General features: G+C 35.9%; 1 protein-coding gene and 1 long non-coding RNA gene across 3 annotated transcripts in view; one reads left to right on the forward strand and one right to left on the reverse strand.

Annotated features, from left to right (window-relative positions):
* LOC129739856 (lateral signaling target protein 2 homolog) overlaps positions 1-16,976 on the reverse strand; it is a 224,989-nt gene extending 208,013 nt beyond the window's left edge. For both annotated transcript variants that reach the window (XM_055731407.1, XM_055731402.1), the window contains exon 1: positions 15,101-16,976. In XM_055731407.1, coding sequence (XP_055587382.1) covers positions 15,101-15,200 — 100 coding nt within the window. In that variant the 5' untranslated portion in view covers positions 15,201-16,976. The remainder of the gene's footprint in view (positions 1-15,100) is intronic.
* LOC129739881 (uncharacterized) lies at positions 10,440-10,985 on the forward strand. Its single transcript, XR_008736004.1, has 3 exons — positions 10,440-10,496; positions 10,559-10,755; positions 10,816-10,985. It is a non-coding gene; the product is annotated as an uncharacterized LOC129739881 (long non-coding RNA).
* Positions 16,977-19,371: the final 2,395 nt, after the last annotated feature.

Raw genomic sequence — 19,371 nt, forward strand, 5'->3', positions numbered from 1 at the left:
ATAGGATAAAAGTATTTTTAAATAATCATAATTTTCATATCAATAACATTATTTGCAACTAATTGGAGATTTTGGAATGACAAGATTCTGGAATATCTTGTATGATATCGTTTCTATGACATTATAATCTAACTCAATTTACTTCTTTTCGAGTTATAGCATATGGTAACTTCAAAATGGAAGGGGTATAATAATTAAGAATACAATTTGAAAATGATGCCTGACCATGTATTTCAAATAATCCAACCTCTCAAGTAATGGAAACAAATACATAGATAAAACTATTGGATAAAATTTCAATTGCTAGAGTAAAATACGATACCGAAACTTAGTAAATCGGTAGAATAAATTTTGAAAATCTATAATTTTGAAAATATTGTTTTTGAATTTTGTAAGTTTACCATTTTTTTCAATTGCCATTTTTTTTAATTTTGTCAAATGTGTCACTTTTGTCAGTTTTGTCAATTTTGTCAATTTTGTCAATTTAGTGAATTTTGTCGATTTTATCATTGTCAATTTGGCCAATTTTAACAATTTTTTTTTCAATTTTCTTCGCTTTTGTCAATTTGTCAATCTCGTCAATTTTGTCAATTTGGTCAATTGAGTCAATTGTGTCAATTTTGCCAGTTTAATCAATCTTGTCAATTTATGAATTTTGTGGATATAGTGAATTTTGTCGATTTTGTCTTAGTCAATTTTGTCAATTTTATCAATTTTGTCAATTTTGTCAGTTTTGTCGTTTTTGTCATCGTCAATTTTGCCAATTTTCTTGATTTTGTCAATTTTATAAATTTTGTCAATTTTCATGATTTTGTCAACCTCGTCAATTTTGCCATTTTTGTCAAATCAGTGAATTATGTCAAGTCAGTCAAGTTTGTCAATTTCGTCAATTTGGTCTATTTTGTCAATTTTTTTTTCAATTTTGACAATTTTGTCGATTTTGTCATTTTTCTATTTGGTCAACCTGGCCAAAATGGTTAATTCGGATAGTTTTTTCTGTTTCTTTAATTAAACTTTGTCAATTATTATTATTAGCTTTTTAGCTTTATATGCAAGTTCCAAAAAAAATCTCAAACGCTTCAAACTCTTCTATGGAGGGCTTGGTGGCGCTACTGTTTGGTTGTTATTTTCCATTTTTGCTAGACAACAACCCCAACAACAACAACGCAACAATTGCACAGGTTTTTCGATGCGAACGAAAAGTTTATCGCGCAACGTTAGATCTAAAGAGAGGAAGAGAAAAGGGAACAAAAGAACTATCCCGAGAGCTTAAAGCTCGATAGGATTCAGTAGCATTTGTCTTATGGGAGTTATTAAGCAAACACTAGCGACACCATGTCCTCCATAGAAAAGTTTCGATTAGTTAGGGAGCTTTTGGAAAGCTTTTGAAAACGGCCATACATTTGTCCTAACTCCGAAACGTCAAAAAATTTACCTGGCAAGGCGGATTCAATTTGCTTCCACGGGCGAAATCCGCCTTGCCAGGTAAATTTTTTGACGTTTCGGAGTTAGGACAAATGTATGGCCGTTTTCAAAAGCTTTCCAAAAGCTCCCTAACTAATCGAAACTTTTCTATGGAGGACATGGTGTCGCTAGTGTTTGCTTAATAACTCCCATTCTCTCCTGTCGTTCGTGCTTAGAAAAAGCTCCCTGAGCACGAACGGCCTGTGGTGTACGTGAATCGTCCGTGGCCCCCGTGTCGTTTTCCCCTTCTCAGAGAAATCTGTGCATGAGAATCTATCGTTGGGCGAAGGACGGGACCCATCACTATAGAAATAAGCGATGTGAGGGTCTAGTCCTTAGGCCTGAGTCGTTTGATTTCGGGGTTGTATCTCATGGTACAATCCTTTACAATGGATTTTAGTTATGCGTTTCAATTCTAGTATCAATTTCGGTATTCGGATGTTAATTAAGATGTACATTTTCACCATTTCTTAAGCGGACCGTGTATTTCATACATAGCCTTTACATCTTCGATGATTACGCGACTATACAAAATTATATGCACGCCCACACATGATACAAACGTATTACACGCTAACACAAACGATTGCTGACGAAAAAAGCAACAGCAAAAAACCAACTTCACCCCGGCTGGGAGAATGGGTTGTAGGTACAAAATATTTCGATCCCGACCGATTTTACTCAAACAAATCGTGTTGACAGCGTCAAAATTTTATCAAATTTCATTGAATTTCAACGCATTTGTACAAATGTTGCGTAATCTGTGGCCCGCTTAACAATAGGCATCAAGAATAGATGGTTATTTAACAAATGAACGTAACCAAAACGCGATTTCTCTTAGTCAAATATGGTATTATCGTCCTTCAGAAAAACCGGTTGAGTTTTCAATGTTTTAATTTTGAAAGCTAACCAGTGGAGGCAGGTCGAATAATTTTTCAGATTTCGCACTGATTGTTTTTCAATCTCTTGAAAATCCTAAATAAAAGAAAATTTAACAATGTTTTGAAAAGTCATCTTCCTATCTAGGTTCAAATAATAAATTTCACCTAAAATGTATACATGTTCAATTTAGTGACATAATTTTTCAAGTCTGCATTCAATTTGATAAGGTTTTTTATTGTGACTTGTTCAAAAATACTGCAGCAATAAATTTGAAATTTGTCGATTTTGTGATTTATGTCAATTTTGTCGATTTTGTCAATTTGATCTAATTTGTCAGTTTTATCAATTTTGTCAATCTTGTCAATTTTGTCAAGAAGTGAATTTTGTCGATTTTGTCATTGTCAATTTTGCCAATTTTCTTGATTTTGTCAATTTTGTATTTTTTTTTCGATTTTGTGTAAGAATCAAAGATAATCAGGAGGCCACGAGTTTGGTTTTGATAATCCGATCAGATACTTTCCAGATGTCAAACAATAAACAATTTGATTGATTTTGTCAATTAAGTCAATTTTGTCAATTTTGCCAGTTTCATCAATCTTGTCAATTTTGTCAATTTTGTAAATTTTGTGATTTTTTTCAATTTTCATGATTTGGTCAATTTTGTCAATTATGTAAATTTTGTCAATTTTGTCCATTTTTTCAATTTGATCAATCTTGTCAGTTTTATCAATTCTGTCCATTTTGTCAATCTAGTCAAATTTGTCAGTTTTATCAATTTTGTCAATTAAGTGTATTTGTCGATTTTGTCATTGTCAATATCAATTGCCGATTATGTCATTTTTTTCAAATTTGTCAATTTAATCAATTTTGGCAATTTAGCCAGTTTTATCAATCTTGTATATTTTGTCAATTTTTTTAGTTTCGTCAATTTTGTGAATTTTGTCGATTTTGTCTTAGTGAATTTTGTCGATTTTGTCTTAGTCAATTTTGTCAGTACTATCAATCTTGTCGATTTTGTAATTTTGTTAAGATGTCAATTTTGTTAAAAAAATTAATTTGGGCAATTTTGTCAATTTAGGCAATGTTGTCAGTTTTGTCAATTTTGTGAATTTTTTCGATTTTATTTCAATTTTGTCAGTTTGTGCAATTTTGTCAATTTTATCAATTTTGTCGATTTTATCAATTTTGTAAATATTGTCAGTTTTATTAATTTTTTCAATTAAGTGAATCATGTCTATCTTTTCAATTTTGTCAATTTAGTGAACTTTGTCGATATTGTCATTGTCAATTTTGCCAACTTTCCCGATTTTATCATTTTTGTCGTTTTTTTTCGATTATGTTAATTTTGTCGATTTGGTCGCTTTTGTAAATTTTCACAATTTTGTCAAAATTGTCAAGTTTGTCAATATTTTCAGTTTTGTCAATTTCGTCAATCTTGTCATTTTGGTCAATTTATTGAATTTTTTCGATTCTGTCATTATCAAATTTTGTCAATTTAACCAGTTTTCTCGATTTTGTCAATTTTGTAAATCTTTTTCGATTTTTTCAATTTGGTCTATTTTATGAATTTTAAGAATTTTGTCGATTTTGTCTTAGTGAATTTTGTCAGTACTATCAATCTTGTCAATTTAGTCAATTTTTTCAGGTTTGTCAATTTTGTCAAATTCGTAATTTTTTGAAATTACCTCAATTTAAATTGTGTCATTTATGTCAATTTAGTATATTTTGTGAATTTTGTCGATTTTGTCAATTTTGGTTATTTGGGAAACTTAATTTTGTAAATTTTGTCAGTTTTATCAATCTTGTCAATTTTGTCAATTCAGTGAATTTTATCCATTTTGTCATCGTCAATTTGATCAATTCTGCCAATTTTCTCGATTTTGTCAATTTTATAAATTTTATTCTATTTTATGATTTTTTCAACTAAGAGAATTTTGTCAAATCAATGAATTATGTCAAGTTTGTTAGTTTCGTCAATTTAGTGAAATTGGTCTATTTAATCAATTTTTTTCAATTTTGTCAATTTTGTCGATTTTGTCATTTTTGTATTTGGTCAACCTGGCGAAAATGGTTAATTCGGAGTTCTTTCCTGTTTCTTCAAATTTGTCAATAATGATTATTAGCTTTAAGCATTATACGCAAGTTCCAAAAAAAATCCCAAATGCTTCAAATTCTACTATGGAGGGCTTGGTGGCGCTACTGTTTGGTTGTCATCTTCCATTGGCTTCAGCAAGTGAAAGTTCAGATTGACCTCCAAGCCGTCATCGTTTTTCTCTAGACACCAACCCCAACAACAACAACGCAACGTTAGATCTGAAGAGAGGAAGAGAAAAGGGAACAAAAAAACAAGCCCGAGAGCTTAAAGCTCGAGAGGATTCAGTAGCATTTGTCTTATGGGAGTTATTAAGCAAACACTAGCGACACCATGTCCTCCATAGAAAAGTTTCGATTAGTTAGGGAGCTTTTGGAAAGCTTTTGAAAACGGCCATACATTTGTCCTAACTCCGAAACGTCAAAAAATTTACCTGGCAAGGCGGATTGGATTGAATTTGCTTCCACGGGCGAAATACTCTCCTCTCGTTGCTGCTTAAGAAAAAGCTTCGTAAGCACGAACGGCACGTGAGAAGATGAGAGGATGTGCATACATCGTCCGCGTACCCGTGTTGTTTTCCCCTTCTCAGAGCAATCTGTGCTTGAATATAATGTTAGTTGAAGTCTCGAATTTACTATCGCTTTCGTACCATGCCCAAGTAACCAAAAGTCGCATAGTTACTTAATCGTGTGCATTCAAAGTTCACATTTGGCTGAGTAAAAGGTACTCGAGAGAAAAAATAACAATTTTTCGAAAATGCTCAATTTAGACTTCTCAACGAACCAGGAAAGTCCATAGAAGTATCATAGAACATTTTTGTGCGTTCTAAGCGACTTACAAAATTTGAAAATTATATTTAAATATCGTGCTTTCTAATGAACCTTTTACGAACTTTTTAGTTCCATGCGGAACTTTCAACGAACTTTTAAGTTCCATATGGAAGTTCTAATGAACTTTTTAGTTCCACGCAGAACTTTTATAGACTTTGTGTGTTATCCGAGTTGTGTCGATATTCTTCACTTGATTTTTTCACATTCGCTGAGGATTTTTTAAAAAGCCTTTCTGAATTGGTGACAGTTCAATCTGTCATGTTCATTAAGATGTTTTCCCAAAAAATGTATATTTTCTCCTACTTCGATGATGAGTTGGACAATAGGGAGAGGGGAAACACATAAAAAAGGCATTTTTTTTTTGGAAATGTATATTTACCAGCGATATTCAAAGCTTTTAAATTTCAATTACTTATAAGTCTTTACTATCAGTCTACATTTTATAGTTTATACGTTTCCGTATTAGTGGAAACGTAGTAATTCCGACTCCGACTCTTCTTATTTTCCTTCTCGATAAAAGCAACTTTCACAGCAACAGCATCAACACATCCTAGTACAAACAGTTGGTATCAGAGGCAGGTTATCGCAACATGAAATTCCTCGATGGACACTTTTAAAATGTGGGTCGGTTAAACTCATATTATTCAATGTTGAATTCGAAGATTTCCCGTAAAAGCGTGCAATCCTGATAATTTTCCTAAGTTTTGTTTTCTGGTTTCAGCCAATCTAAAATGTACAGATATTTTCTGTTTAAAAACATAAAAAACGAGAAACAAATTTTAACTTCCTCCTATTGAATCTGTTTCTGCAGCTATTCGAAATTGGGTTGTAACGGAAATTGCAGCGGCATGTTGAGGGCCCTCTTATTTAGGTATATTCCTTTCTTGAACTGCAAATAAACGTTATACAATGAGAAAAAAATATCACAAAAAACTAACATTTAGTTTGCGCACTAACGTTTAATTGCAAATGTTGCGGGTTCGACACGGGTAAAATTGATTACTCACACGGTGATTTCGATTCATGGTGTGCAAATTTGAAGGCAAGGATATTTTTTTTCGTACGGCGGCTCTTGTTTACAACTTCTGGTTGTTTACCATTTTTCATCCCGCCTACTTCTAAAAGGATAACCCGAAAATTATTTCAAATAGATGTTTCAAATACCATTAAATCAGAAAACAGCCATGGTACAAAGGTAAGGTGCTCAGCTTTCATCCCGCAGGTTCAAGTTCAAATCTATATGCAGGAAAAATTTTCAAGTTAGTTTAAAATTGTTGAAAATAGAATCAAATATAAATAACAATAAAGATTGAAGCAAATCAGAGAATTCAAAGCAAGCAAAACGTCTCAAAATCGTTTTTTTTTTAATTTTTGCATGATTTTTTTTTTAAGTTTCATTTGAAGCTGAATAGCCTTCTACTCAGCTTTGTTTATGAGACTTGAAAGTATCAATAAGAACTTAAAATTTCGGCTGAGTAGAACGCTATAAAGCCTTCAACCAGGGCTGAGTAAGCTTCTAAGAGACCATTCTTAGGAACTTTTGGTTACTTGGGATGCAGTGTGGGCACGACGTACTCGTCAACGACTTCAATGATTACGGGGTCGTACTGGAGAAAACCAGCTAATGTTTAATAATTTGGAGCTTCGGTTCCGAAACTTTTGGAATGGTTCGGTTGCAAACTGAACCATTAATATGAAAAAAGTTAACGTTTAGCCGGGAAAACTTAAGTTGTCGTTTTCCTCCAACACGGTTTCTGTCACGATGATATCAAACCTGAGGGGGAGTGAAGCCTATCTGTTCTCCCTCCCACACATCGACAGATCCATACTTTTAGATAGCAAGCGCGTATCTATGACGTCACGTATAATTTGACGTCATATATACGATAATCTTGATTTTAGTGATTGCTGGTTGTGGCTAGCAAGCTAAATCACAGAGAACAGACGTACAAGCTCGAACAAAAAATCGTCAAAACAGTGTGTAAAATTTCAATTGCTATCACCCAAAAAATACGTTAGAAATTGACTACAAACAATGCCATCTATTGCGCCGTTCAAAAGTTACAAATCAACTTAAAAGTGCCCAGTTTTCAAAAAGGCGTAATCGTATATGAACTCACAAAAAATGAATCCAATGTCTCAGTAAAATGGACGGCTTTAATGTATTGCTAAATAAATGAAATCAGAGTTACTTTTAACTGGGCGAAATTTCACTTTCTTTATTTTTGCACTACTATGACAGTTAAGATAACTAACAGCTTCGGTTTAAGTTTTCGCACTTCTTGAACAGTAATTTATGTAAGAAATGCAGTCAAATACAAGAACATTCTTGACGATCAGTCTTACCCAGCAGTATTGATTCTAGGCATTTCAAAGCTGGTTACTTTCACATATCACTTTAGCATCCAGCTGTTTAAAACTATGTATTTCTAACAAATTTGAAGGAAAAAGATAATATCTAACTTTTATGATTATTTTTTTCATGCAACATGGTGAACGTTCGTTCATCAAGTTTCAAACGAAACTTCAACAGCGATTTTCTTGAAGCATGCTAAGCAGCACATACGACCTATAGAAAACTGACTGAAACTTAGTCAGCTTTGTTTTGAAAGTTCTCTTTGGTGTGTTTGGAGACATCTGGTGGCCCAGCCAAAAGACAAAAATTGGTTCAAAAAGGGTGTTGGGATTTTTACACAACTTTCGTGGGCTAGCTTGTATGTCTGTTCTCTGTGGCTAAATTGACACGTTTTTTGGAGTGATGATTTTTGATATTTACTATGAAAAAAAAATTTTTCAAACTATTTTGTATTTTTTTCTTTCTTTTATAGGTTGAAGAAGAAAAAAAATCAAATTTTTCAAAATAAAAATCATTTTTATTGTACTGCTCAGTTTCACAAAAACTTCGAGAACAAAGTTTACAAAAATTCACACAAATACACACAAATACACAGACATCATCAGAACTCGTCGAGCTGATTCGATAGGTACCTATAAAGGTATATCTAAGACCCATAATTAATGATCTCCCAAATCGACCGATAACTATACCTTTCTGAAAGAAAGGCAAAAAAGATTTCAAATTTTGGAATAAATTGGATTGTCATAGCTCCCAAACCCCCAATCTCTTCAGCATTATTGTTAAATCCAATTGTATAAAAGAAAATCTAAAGGTTAGTGCATAAATTTAGGCGTTCTTATAATAAAAAGTTTAAGAGGTTGTATATCATAGACAACCACAAGCTTTACGTAGAATACAACTACAATTTTGTTTAATTTTAAATTAAATTTGATTTATTTTCTGCTTATCCTTCGAATTATCTCCACATTCCTTCTCATCTCTATTCTCAGAAAAAACTTTTATTTATAAACTTATGTTTTAATCTTAAACCAAATTTTATTTGTCAAACATCTTTCACCTCAATTCTACAATTCTACATTACAAAGAATCTAAAATTTGCGCATCCCAAGCCAAATCTGTCTTTATCTACCAGAAGGCAAAATCAAAACAAACAATCAGCAGCAGCAACCTTAAAATCTGCATTCCCTAAACCAATCCGTAGTTTTCCACCGGAAGACATAGTCAAATCAATCAGCAACAGCAGCCTTAAAAATCTGCGCTTCCTAAGCCAATTCCATCTTATTTCACCGGAAGGCCAAATCACATCAAACAATCAGCAGTAGCAGCCTTAAAAACAAATTTGTTTGTAAAACCGAACGATGTGCATAGGACACTTTCACCCACAAGTTTTCGATGCTACTGGTATTCCCAATTGTAACGATGGATGAGCTAAGTTTTCTCGAAATAGCTATGAGAACTCCTCCACCCCGGCTGCGCCTGCTGTTGGAAATACTTCTGTCGCAACGAAAAACAACGTAATCTGAACCGAAAAATTGACTTGAAGGTATCGAAGAGTCAAGCCAGGTTTCAGTAAAGGTGTAGATATCGCAATATTCATATGTTTGTAAGCAAACTCATTGAGCGCCCTGCGCACTCCACGTGAAAGTTAGAGAACCTTGTGTTTCTTTTAATCTTGCTCTTGCCGGTGAAAAACTCCAACCCCGGAGTTAACTTAAAATCGGATTTTATATACGTCCCCCCTTCCTGTCATAAAGTCTTGAGCCAATTATTCACAGCGTAAAGTACCGTTATATGCCGTAAACTGAGGGTTCAAATATTAACGTGTACCAGCCAAATCAGCTGGTTATACCGATTAAACACATACAAATTCAATCATGAGTATACTTTACACAAAAGTTTAATTCTCTGCCTGTACAACACATCTTGTTGTGCATGTGTAAGTGATCCAAGCAATGGCTGCCTCTCGGCCATGTGGTTAAAAGCAAAAACCATCCAGTGTTTGCAGAGAAAATATTTTGAATTACTATTCATTTTACTAAAAATAGATTAAATATGTAATTGTTAAATGATCATCAAGCATTAGAAAATGTAAATCATTAAGATATTTTACACAAGCAATGAAGTCGCATTCGAGATATATTGTATTCATAAATATTTAATATTATATTTTATTAAACTGGGTTTTGTACTGAACAAATTTATATCGAAAATCCTTATTGAGTCATTGATAAAATCAGCACATCTCTCACTAAAAAATTGGAATATTTCCCTTAGGCCGATGACATAGTGAGTGCGATGCGATGCGAACCGGCGAATGCGATTCAATGCGGCGAACCACATTAGAAGAAAATGTATGCGAATCGCTTAAATCTGACATACTCAACGCGGCGAAGCAGATGTCAATTTGTTCCGCCGCTCGAGTTCGAGTTCGGGAACTCCCCAAACTTGGCCGCGTTCGCCAATTCGCATCGCATCGCTCTCACTATGTCATCAGCCTTAGGTCCGAGAAAGTCAATAAAATTCGTTCTCGCGGCAAGATGGATTTTCCATTGGACAATTAAATGTAAATTGAGGTAATGATTGATATGACCTTTTAAGTTACTGGTATATCATAAACATCATACAAGACACGAACGACTTGAAAAGGTTAAAGTGTCTCTAATCAAGCCAAAAAAAAAAAAATAAACATCATACACAAAACAATTTTGAAATCAAAAATTTCAATTTTCTTTTTAGAATCACAAATCAATTTGGGAAACAGTCAACCTGGCTGCACTGAATTTTAGTCAATTTTTTTCTCAAACATGGCGGAGTTTTTATTCAAGCAGCAGTCGATTTTGCACATGTCGAGGATTCTACAGCAATAAAAGTCAGGCGAGAATTGTATTGGATTTCGCAAATTGTGTTAACTAATTAGACCTTTTCTTGCAGGCGGAAAATATATGCCTTGTGATGGCTTTCTCTGAAGAAATGCTACAGTTAATGAAAATCAATCGGATGTGCAGAACTCAGGGTATCCTTCACACCAGAATTAAAATGTCCGGTCTTTGAGTTCTGTAGTCGAGGAAATTATCGTTAGATGCAACCGATGGCCCAAAAAAAACTTTTGCTGCGTTTCGAAAATACAGGTAAGGACATTCATAATTCTATGATGAATTATTGGTTCTAATTTATGTGTATTAAAACAGGTCGACAGCAGCAGCCAAGTGTCGGTTGAAAGTACCCGTTTGATGCTCTCCAGCAATTCTACGAAAATGGAGGCCTGTTACGTGAAATTATTCAAAACTTTGACCGAAATAAGGAAGATATAGTGACAATACCAGTATAATTTATGTTTCATTTAGAATTTTGTGATATTGTGAGAATGTAGAAAATAAATTTTGTGTAATAAGAATATTTTTTAACTAATTTCATTTTTTTAACTAGAAAACATCTCTGGAATGCGATGATTAATTGACACACACACATATGCAATTATCTAAAACACACTCATACTTAAGCAAGGTCGGATCACACCAATACAAGCAAATCCCGACAGATGTCAACGAAAGCAGTCATTCTGAACCGGGAAAACTGATTCAAGTAGAATCGGTTGGGCCATTAAATGATTGAATTCAATGGGAGGAATGCTTGGAATCCAAGCATTCTTTCAAGCATTCGAAGCATTTATTTTGTTAAGCGGGTTTCGTCGTCCATCACACAGGAGCCATATTTTTTCAGCATCTTGTTGTAGTACTTCCGTGCCCCAGTTTAAGCCGTCGATTGTTGCCGCTCATCGCGGTTTGGAAAGTTCTGTCCTACCTTGAATGTATTTTAGCCAAATCACGGCTTAAGACGTTGGGATTTGCTTTAATCATCCGCTTCACCGTCCGCTTCCCTCCATCTTTTTGTTCTTCTTTTTGTTTTTCCCACCTGCCGGTGCGACAGGTTAGGAAATTCAAGGTGTTTGGAAAGAGTTCGTTTTCTCGATTCGCGTTGGTTCACCTTCATTTTCGTTGAATAGAAAAACACGACTTCGAGTTTGACAGCATGTAAACAATACACATCAATGAGAAAGTGTGCAAAATTTGGTTGATTTTTACCCAATGGTAATAAAAGTTATGCCCTGTTTACTTTTTTTCGAATTTGTTTTCCAAAAATAGAAATAAATTTAATGGAACATTTTTTGTTGTTTGGCACCCCGAGCTTTGTCTTGAAAATTCTGGAAAGCCTTATCAGTGGACTCTGTATTGTGCTGGAAAAAAATTTTAAGTGCGTCGCGTCAGCTTTTTAGTACTCTACGGCAGCGACAGTTGACAGTAGACGCAACGCGACGTTCGACGTGCTATTGTGCGGGCGCCTTTAATATTTGTTAAATTATTCATCGAGCTTATCGGCGAAGTTGAGTTTTTTTAGTAAAAACATTTCATGATTGTCAAAATTATAGACGGATAGAAAGTTGGAGAAAAAGAAAAGATGTTTAATATGAGCGGATAGAGTTTTATTCAAACGCAATTTTTTCATAATATGTTAAGTCCGAGTAGGCCTTGCTCGAGTGTGGACGCGTTTTTTTTATTGAGCTGCGTTTTAGGGGTTTTCCTTACTTTATGATATTCGTGATTTTGAAAGTGATTTCAGCTGAAATAATAAGTAAAATTGGAAAAAATCGGCTGATTTGTGCCTAGAAAAGTGGGGATTGCCATCTAGTTTACGTTGTGCGCCGCGTTCGTATTCTCTCCCCGTGCGCTGTTGATTAAATTTTCCCAAAGATGGGCGCCGAAAGAACATTTTTTCAATGCTACGACTGACCGGGTGAAATACTCCGATGTGGCTTTGAATTATGTAGAATGGCTTCGAAATCTGCAGAAAATTTTAAGGTTCTCGAGAAAAAATGGTTTTGGAAGGATTTGCCGAAAAGAAAAAACATTTTGGTAGAAAAGTGCCGTTCGTGTGTGTTTTGAGAGGAAAGAAAGTGTACCTTTAAGAAAATCAAAAAGGTTTTGGTCTGTCTTCCGCCGGGTGTGGACTGCTTAACTCGTACGCGGTGTATTTTTAAAATGATGCTCTTTTTTAGTCGGTCGGAGTACTAGTTTAAATGGTCTAATATTTTGGGTGAAATAGTCTGTTTTTTTTCAAAATCGGAAAGTTTCGGAATCGGAAAGTGTTTCCTGCACTAGGCGGGTGTAATTCGATGTTTTTCATTGAGCGGCCTGCTTTGATTGTTGGTTGCGATGTTTTGGTGTTTGTACCCGGATGTTTCAGATACTTCAATTTGTCGTTTGGTGTTAGAGCTAGTGTAAACAAGGGCACATCAAACTCAAGGAATTTGACCCAAATTACAAACATGAAAGCTAAGTGAAAATATTCATTTATTTGTTTACTCTCTTTTTAATCTAGTTGAAAAATCAACTCATTTTAGCATATTAGAATAAGCATTAGATCTTTCAAATGTAATTTTTAAAATTCGATTTTTGTGTAAATCTTGTTCTCTTAGTTTTATCCTTCATCTATCCATGCATTTATCAATGATAGCATATTTCACAATTTTCGGGACATAAAGCTGCTTTTTCATAAATCTAATCTAAGCAATAAAGCTTCTCTATTTGTTTCTTGTTTGAATATTTTTTAAATTTTTTTATTGGGCTTAAAATTTGTTTGTTTGTTTTGTTTATTTTTATAGAGACTTTAAATTTAGAATTCATTCGCCTCTTCGGGCTTAAAATGTTTAATCATTTAGAAACAGTTTATCAGATCATTGATTTCTAATATATGATGCAATTATGTATATTGTAACTTTTCGCTTGTAATAATAATAAGAGTAAAAATTAAGTAAGTATGTTCATTGCATTTGATGCTTATAATTCTCTTCAAAACAAACTTTTTCAGAATTGTATTATTTATTTGTTCTCTGGTTTCTTGTCCATTACTAAGTTATCTGTTTGTGAAGTTGTACTGCTTTTATATATGAGTATTTGTTTGACATAAACTAGAAAATAATTTCAAATATCTATCTAGCTAGTGTATTTTTGTGCATGTTATAAGAGGCGAAAGTTCGATTTTCATCAAGGAACAGATACAACGACTTTTTTAATCGTCTCACCAAAAAAACGCATTTCCAACAAAGTTATCGGTTATATTTTGACCAGTTTAATTATTAGAAAATTTTATGAGAATATTAAAATATTAAAAAAAAACTTCAAACACTGTTAAATTTAAATGATTTATTGAATGATAATTAGCAATGAACTCATCCCTAAGAAGTCTTTTTATGTGTTCTCTGATGTGATAGGAATCCCAGTTTAAGGCATTAGTTGGCTTTAAAACCTCATTTTTAAAAACTACTGTTTGTTTTTTGAAACTGGTTCAGTTCGCAGTTTTAAATTATTTCGTCATGTTAATATGATCTCAATAATTTTGTTTGTTTAAATTCTGATTATATGAAAATAAATAGAAGATAAAATGTTACATAAAGTTCCTTAGACCTTTCATAGTTTATCATCGATAGTAACTTCTATTACCTATTCTTTCCAAAAATCAATTACACTACTTATCTATTTAATTATTAATTTGATTCAATTCCTTCAAGATTATTTTCGATTATAATTTTTGAGATTCTAACCTACAAGCCTCACTGTCAGTGTTAGGAGTTTCAGTAGGAGACTTTAGGAGCATAGGAGGTGTAGGACAAATATTCACCCGTAATTCTGGCCTAGCATCTCCTAGGGTTAACCTTCCCCAACTTTACTAACAATATTCCAAAACCTCCCCGCGTTTATGGGTGGGTCGTAGAGATCTCTGCATCCACCTGTAAAGTAAACGTTGACTAACATTCCTTCCCCTTCTCCTACACATTCCGCAGGGTTCGGCCAGGGCACCTTCAACATTCTGTGGGAGCTGGCTTTCCATTTTAAGAGATTTTATAATCTGAGGCAACGAATTGGAAGGCCTAGTTTCTTTTGAAATAATATTTCAGGAATTATTACACAATCTCGAGAGGGAAAGTGTTGCAATTCTGAATGACCGTTATTTCATAAAACGGAGAGTTGTCGCGTAGCGCCAACCGAAGTTTTAGGCGACTGTTCCTGCGAATGCGAATGCGAATGCAATTTTTTCATAATATGTTATCAATTTGTTCGGCACGGATCAACTATTCTGAAGTGGTGCATTCAGATCGAATACAAATTTCTACGATTTAACTACGATCTACGATTTAAAGGTGATCCACATACTTAAGTGAAATAGGGTTTTTATTCAACAATTTTTTAAACTATTAAATAAGGAATTTCTGTCAAAATATTTAATTTCATAGTCTGAACTTGAACTGTGGTTGAACTGATGATAGATACAGAATTGTTTTTCATACTCATCTGCTAAAATTCGAAACTCCGGAAGTTGTGATGTTTACGAGGTGCGTTGACTTTTGACACGGAACAAATTCCCTTCCGTTTAATTAAAATTCTTATCTTTTATTCAGCAAAACTTCGCTAAACCTACCTGTTTTCGGAGCAGCAGCAGTTTCCTGGAAGCAGCAAACGGCTAGTACGTTGGCGAGCAGCAGGAGCTGCCAAATTGCTTCGAAGGAAAATTGTTTCATTTTGAAAGCTCCCGTTTTTTTTCCTAGCTTCTAAGACAAAATCACAAATCCCGTTGAACACTTTCACTAAAGAATAGGCGTTCGTTTTTTTTTTTCCTTTTAAGGATTGAATGAGCCAACTTTCAGCAATTTTCACTGTTGCCGTCGGAATTTGGCCCGTTTCACTTAATTTCTTCAACCGTCATCATCGGTTGAAGTTTAACACATTTGGGGACATCCATTCTGTCAAAATTTGGTGGATTGTTTCCTAAAACCACTGAAACAGCATTACTACAAGATGGAACCTTTATTTTTATTATGAATTTTATTGTTTGTTTCGACTTCTCACTCTGAAGAAGAAGCTATTGGGTTGTAATCTGCCTCGGGTTTTTGGTTTTGTTCGGCTGAGCACTTAAAGCGTTTGATGAAATGACTTTTTGCGATGGGTATTAAGTTGCTTCGCCCGGAATTATCCGGTAACGCTCGTAAACTTACACCAAGAGTACTTCTTGCCTGACGGTCAACAGCTCTGACGTTGTTTGGTCCGTGTCCTTTCTTCCTTCTCGGTCCGTCTATCCGTTAGTCCAGGAGAGACACCGGAGGAAATAAAAGGCCAAGTGAAATCCTCAAAATGCTTCACCGAAATTCATCGTCATTAGGATCGGGAACTTTTGTTTTTCTTCTTCTTGTGCTGCTCCTGCTTACCGATAACATCAGACGTCGCCTAAAACGACGGCGACGGCGACGACGATGACGACGTCAACAGCGGTGATTTTTTACGGTTGTTATTGTTTGAGCACCCTCGGGTAGGATCACGGGACCGTAGATATAATGGAAGAAAGCTCAGTGAAAATGAATGGTACCGAGCTTCAATAAATGACGCCCATTGGTCCACTCTCACTTCCCCTAAACTGCGCCCCCCACGGCGCCTAACAGTAGATACTTTTGGCTTATGTTAAAAAAGAACTGCGGGGATAAAAGCACTTGTCCGAGCGAAAAATCCACAGCCTCGGATGGGAATTTAATCCTCCTGTGTGCTTCCGACCGATGACCGAAAATCACTGCTCTGCCTGGAATGGAGAGCTTCCGTTTTTGCGTGTTTGTTTTTACTTTTTCACTACGACTACAAGCACTCGGGTTCCGCAAACCGAACGCCCCCGCACTTATTTTCGTGCCACTGCTCGGGTCACGGCTTCACGCATATTTTACACCACTTGCACAGATTTCACCCAAACACTGTAACGGTCAGCCGCCAGTGCAGAAATCTTTTTTTTTTTCGTCGTTGAGATGGAGGCTCTACAAACTGTGCCCTTTGCACCGGAAATGCACACCTGTGCAACGATCCGGAATACAAATGACAGTGCGTCTCCACCGAATCGGTTTAGCACACCAGAAAACGCCGGAAGCTCTGCATCACCCGGCACAAAACACGTTCCAACCCCTCGCACGCAACCAAACACAAACCTGCAGCAGCTGAAACTGCAAACGAAGGAGGCGTCAGCGGTGGCGTCGTCGATGGCGTCGTCAGCAGCGTCGCCAGCAAATGGACCGACCAAACCGCCCGAAATTCACAAAACACTGTTGTGCTTACACTTTCTGGAATATCACACAGGTGGAGGTGGAGAACGGACTCCCGGTGTAGGTTGCCCCACACAAAGAAATAAAAAATCGGAAACAAAAACTTCAAGCTTCAATACTCCACTTTGGGCAGAATTCCACCCACAACAGCGAGCCGTCTAGCAAGCAAACAGACAGGCAGAGATAGAGAGACTGGGAGCTTTCTCCGTTCGGTCCAAACGTTCGCAGCGAACTGAACTTTGGGGCCAGCTTTGCAACGAGCTGGGACACGAAATTTGGATCCCAACCCAACCACACCGTGTCGGACAGGACCCGAAGTTTCCCGACAGACAGGCTGCCTGCCGGATACGATTCTCAGCTAGCTAGGAGTTAAGTTGTAGCTAAACTAGTAGTATGGGACTGGGTGGCGGGAAAAAAGCTGAATGAAATTTCAACCTCCCATGCGAAGATTGGGAAACCACCTTGCTGTACCCCACCGCACTTCACTCCTGAAGTGAACCCCGTGCAGCTTAACAGTGATGATGATAATGATGATGATGACGACGACGATGATGAAGCGCTCTGTTTTGAGCAAGGGAGTTCGAGTTTCGATTTTCATTCGGAGAGAAAACCCCCTTCATCGTTGATAGCGTGACTGTTTACCGGTGATAAGCAAATGGAGCTTTGCAGAATGGATTTTGGAGAAAAGTCTTCGACAGGGTTGAATCCGTTGAATTTAGAAAGTAGGTTTCAAGATAATGCAAACTGAGTATTCAGACAGAAAATTTTAAATCAAAGCTGAAGAATCAAGATACAAATCTTTAACAAATAGGATTATTCAGGTTGAGAAAATTAAAATCCGGTGACTTCACAATTCGATTTTTGAGTTAAAAATTAGGATCAAATCTGGCTGGCGAATGGTGGATTCTGTGCTAACACGAGGCCCCATTGAGGTCATACAACCTGTTATTCAAAACTCCTATTTCAACTTGTAACCATCGGTTCTCCCGAACTGCTCAGTCGAACAAGAACCCCCCTCTCCAGCCTCAGGGTCGGCAACAATCGAAATTCGGAGTCAAGGAAACACCCCAATGCACTCAGTTGAATTCCCACTTTATTATTTCCCGAACACGGCTTGTGGAACACTTTTCTTCCCCCCCTCAAGAATTGTTGATTGTCCTACCTTAGGGTTATGCGAGATGACTAGTGGCATATACGGCGTGAACCAGGCTTGGTCCAGAGATGATACGTTGGTCCGCGAGGCGAAGGTCAGATACGGATGTCCCGTGGGTTGTGGTCTACTTCCGACCGGTGGCGCTCTTATCTGGCCTCCAGAACACCGAAGGCTGTGCCCCGGCAGGATAGCAATAACTGGACTTGGTTCTGGATTAGGCGGCAACGTTGCACCTCGCGTACCTGGTCCCACCTTGGGTGCTGAACCAGGCACGAAGATAAGTTTCTCGACGTCGTAGAGAATCGTCGGTCTGCAGCCCTTACGAGTTGTGAAGTCTGCGTCGGGGTAGCACTTACGTTGGTCGGCTCCGGATCAGGTGGCTTACTCCCCTGACTAGCACTAGCTATCTCATCAGCTCGGCAACCGGCGTACCTGGTCCCACCTTGGGTGCTGAACCAGGCACGAAGGTGAGTCTATCGACGTTGTAGGAATTCGTCAGTATAAAAACCTCACACGTGAATAATATCCGGTCGTAAGGCGCTTGTCAGGCGGAAATTGGGATAAACGGCACCGCTCGTTGGTTAAGCCCAGGGCTGGTAGCGGTTTGACAATGAAAAAGTAGGGACTTTAGTGACCAAAATTTGAAAAAAAGTGACCAAATAGTGACTTTGAGGACCGAAAAAAGTGACCAAATAGTGACTATGTAGAACGAAAAAAGTAACTTTGAAGTACAAAAAATGTAACCAAAACAGGCCCGTGCGAAGGACCCGTCCAGGGGGGACTGATAAACTAAATTTTGGAAACATATTACAATAAATGTTTCAAATTTTCGATAAGTCAAGAAAGTAAGAAATAAATTAGTTTCAAAAGAATTTCTTAGCAAATTTAAAATTAAAAAAAATCTGAATTCTAACATAAATGTCCAATCTTGTACAAAACTTACCATGAATAGATGTTAGGAAAATGATAATAATTGTTAATTTTTATTCATCTAAATTTGGAATTCTTTTCCTCATTTTCAACTGGAAGTTTAGTGAGAAATTCAGCTGTAATTTTTTAATTTGAACAAAAAATATTTAATCACGATTTAAAATGTGAATTACCGATTACTGAATAAGAAATGAATTTTGAACAGAATTTATTCAATGTTCGATGGTTTAATTTAATTTGATAAAAAGAAGAATATATTTATGATTATTTTAAAAAGTGCCAGTTATATAAGCCAGGCATAAAACCTTTAATTAAGTAAAATCCTCCAGTTATCAAAATGTCATTTTTGAAGCTTAAATAATAACTTCATGTTCAACTACATTGACACAGAAATGTTAGAAAATGAGTAATTACGTGAATGATTAAAACTGATGAAAAATTCAAAATAATGAGTTCAAAACTTTTGTTATTAATATTGAAAGCACAAATCAAGTACAAATTTAGTTAACATTGCGTATTAAAATTTATTTT

This window comes from Uranotaenia lowii, chromosome 1 (genome assembly GCF_029784155.1).
Source record: "Uranotaenia lowii strain MFRU-FL chromosome 1, ASM2978415v1, whole genome shotgun sequence".
NCBI classification, from domain to species: Eukaryota; Metazoa; Arthropoda; class Insecta; order Diptera; family Culicidae; genus Uranotaenia; species Uranotaenia lowii.